This window comes from Zosterops lateralis (genome assembly GCF_965231275.1).
Source record: "Zosterops lateralis genome assembly, chromosome: 10".
In the NCBI taxonomy this organism is placed as follows: domain Eukaryota; kingdom Metazoa; phylum Chordata; class Aves; order Passeriformes; family Zosteropidae; genus Zosterops; species Zosterops lateralis.
In genome coordinates, this window is record NC_139770.1 from 17,749,662 (window position 1) to 17,751,308 (window position 1,647).

A 1,647-nucleotide genomic window follows, 5' to 3' on the forward strand; every position below is an offset into this window, starting at 1 on the left:
AACGAGTGTCATGTCATTGTAACTGCTGATCCCGAAGCTACCGACAGCGGGGAATCTTCGTCAACTGTTAAACGAACAGAGCGCTTAAAAAACCCCTGCAGTCCAGGATTCAAAGGCTGCCCGGCACCCAGGCGCGTTCCCCGCAGCGCTGCAGGGCGGGGGGACTGCGGGAGAGCCCCGAGAGCGCCGGGCCGTGCTGCGGGGGCGGCTCCGCGGGCGGGCGGGCAGCGAGGGCTGGGGACCGGCTCCGGGGCTCTCCGGAGGGCCGTGCCGTGCCGAGCCGAGCCGAGCCGAGCCGTGCCGGGCCGGGCCCCACCGCACAGCACCGGCGGCCGCTCCCGGGGGCGGGCAGCGCCGATCCCGCCCCCCGCCCGCGGAGCCGCCAGCAGCCCCCGGGAGCCGCCAGCGCGGCGGGCGACGCAGGAGGCGGCCGGCGGCCCTGCCTCCATCCCCCGCCCTCCCCGGCGGGCCCCGCCGCAGCCCCGCGGGCGCGGCCAGGAGGCGGCGGGGTGGCGGCTGCCCCGGCTGCTCCCCGCCTTTCCGCGGCTCTCCGTCCCCCCTCCGGCGAGATGTTATGGCCGAGCCGGCGCAGACGGGCGGCGTAGGGCAGGGCGGGCGGCGGGAGGATGAAGCGGCGGCGGCGGCGGCGGCCGCCCCCAGCTCGGAGGACTACGAGTGCAAGATCTGCTACAACTACTTCGACCTGGAGCGGCGGGCGCCCAAGCTGCTGGAGTGCCTGCACACCTTCTGCCAGGAGTGCCTGAGCCAGCTGCACCTGCGCGCCGCGCAGCATCCCCCGGCGGGCGGCGGCGAGCCGGGCCCGGGGCGCTCTCCCGGCGGCTCCCTGGCCTGCCCGCTCTGCCGCCACCGCACGGCGCTGCCCGACCACCGCGTACACGGCCTGCCGGTCAACACCAAGCTGGCCGCCGCCTGCCCGCCGCAGCTGCGGGCCCGCGACCCGGTGCCGCAGGACCGGCTGCCGCCGCTGCCGCCGCGCCGCCCGCCCCGCGCCCGGGAAGCCGCCGCCGCCCTGGCCCCGCCGGCCGCCGCCCCCGCCGGGCCGCGCTCCTCGGGCGGCGGCTACGAGAGCTGCCAGAGCTGCAAGCGGGCGGCGCTGAGCGCCGGCTGCGTGTGCGTCGTCGTCTCCTTCCTCTCCATGGTGGTGCTGCTCTTCACCGGCCTCATCTTCGTCAACCAGTACGGCGGGGACGGCGCGCCCGGCGCCGCGGCATCGCCCTCGCCCGTGGGGCCCATCTGCCTGTCGGTGGCCAGCATCCTCGCCCTCTTCTCCGTGGTCGTCACCTGGCTCATCTGCTGGCTCAAGTACCGGCCCGAGGCGGCCACCGGCGGGGCCACGGCCAACGGCTCGGCGCGGGGCCGGGCCCGCAGGAGCGACACGTAGCCCCGGCGGGGCCGGGCCGGGCTCCGGGAGCCCCGGGCGGGGGCGGGGGCCGAGCCCCGGGCTGCGGCACGGGAGCGCCGGGCGGGTGCCGGGTGACAGGTGACGGGGCCGGCCCCGCCGAGCCGGGTCACGCTGTCACGGTGTCACGGTGTCACGGCGGGCCCTGCGGCACCGGCACGGCCCGGCCGGCGGGGATGGGCGGCGGGGTGACCCGGCCGGGGGCCCGGAGGGTCCGGCCGCTCGGG

At 78.5% G+C, this 1,647-nt stretch overlaps 1 protein-coding gene across 1 annotated transcript; it reads left to right on the forward strand.

Moving 5' to 3' along the window:
* Positions 1 to 574: 574 nt before the first annotated feature.
* On the forward strand, positions 575 to 1,402 carry RNF228 (ring finger protein 228; the record flags this gene model as incomplete). Its single annotated transcript, XM_083868177.1, has 1 exon — positions 575 to 1,402. The coding sequence occupies one exon, from the start codon at positions 575 to 577 to the stop codon at positions 1,400 to 1,402; it is 828 nt and encodes a 275-aa protein (XP_083724303.1).
* Positions 1,403 to 1,647: the final 245 nt, after the last annotated feature.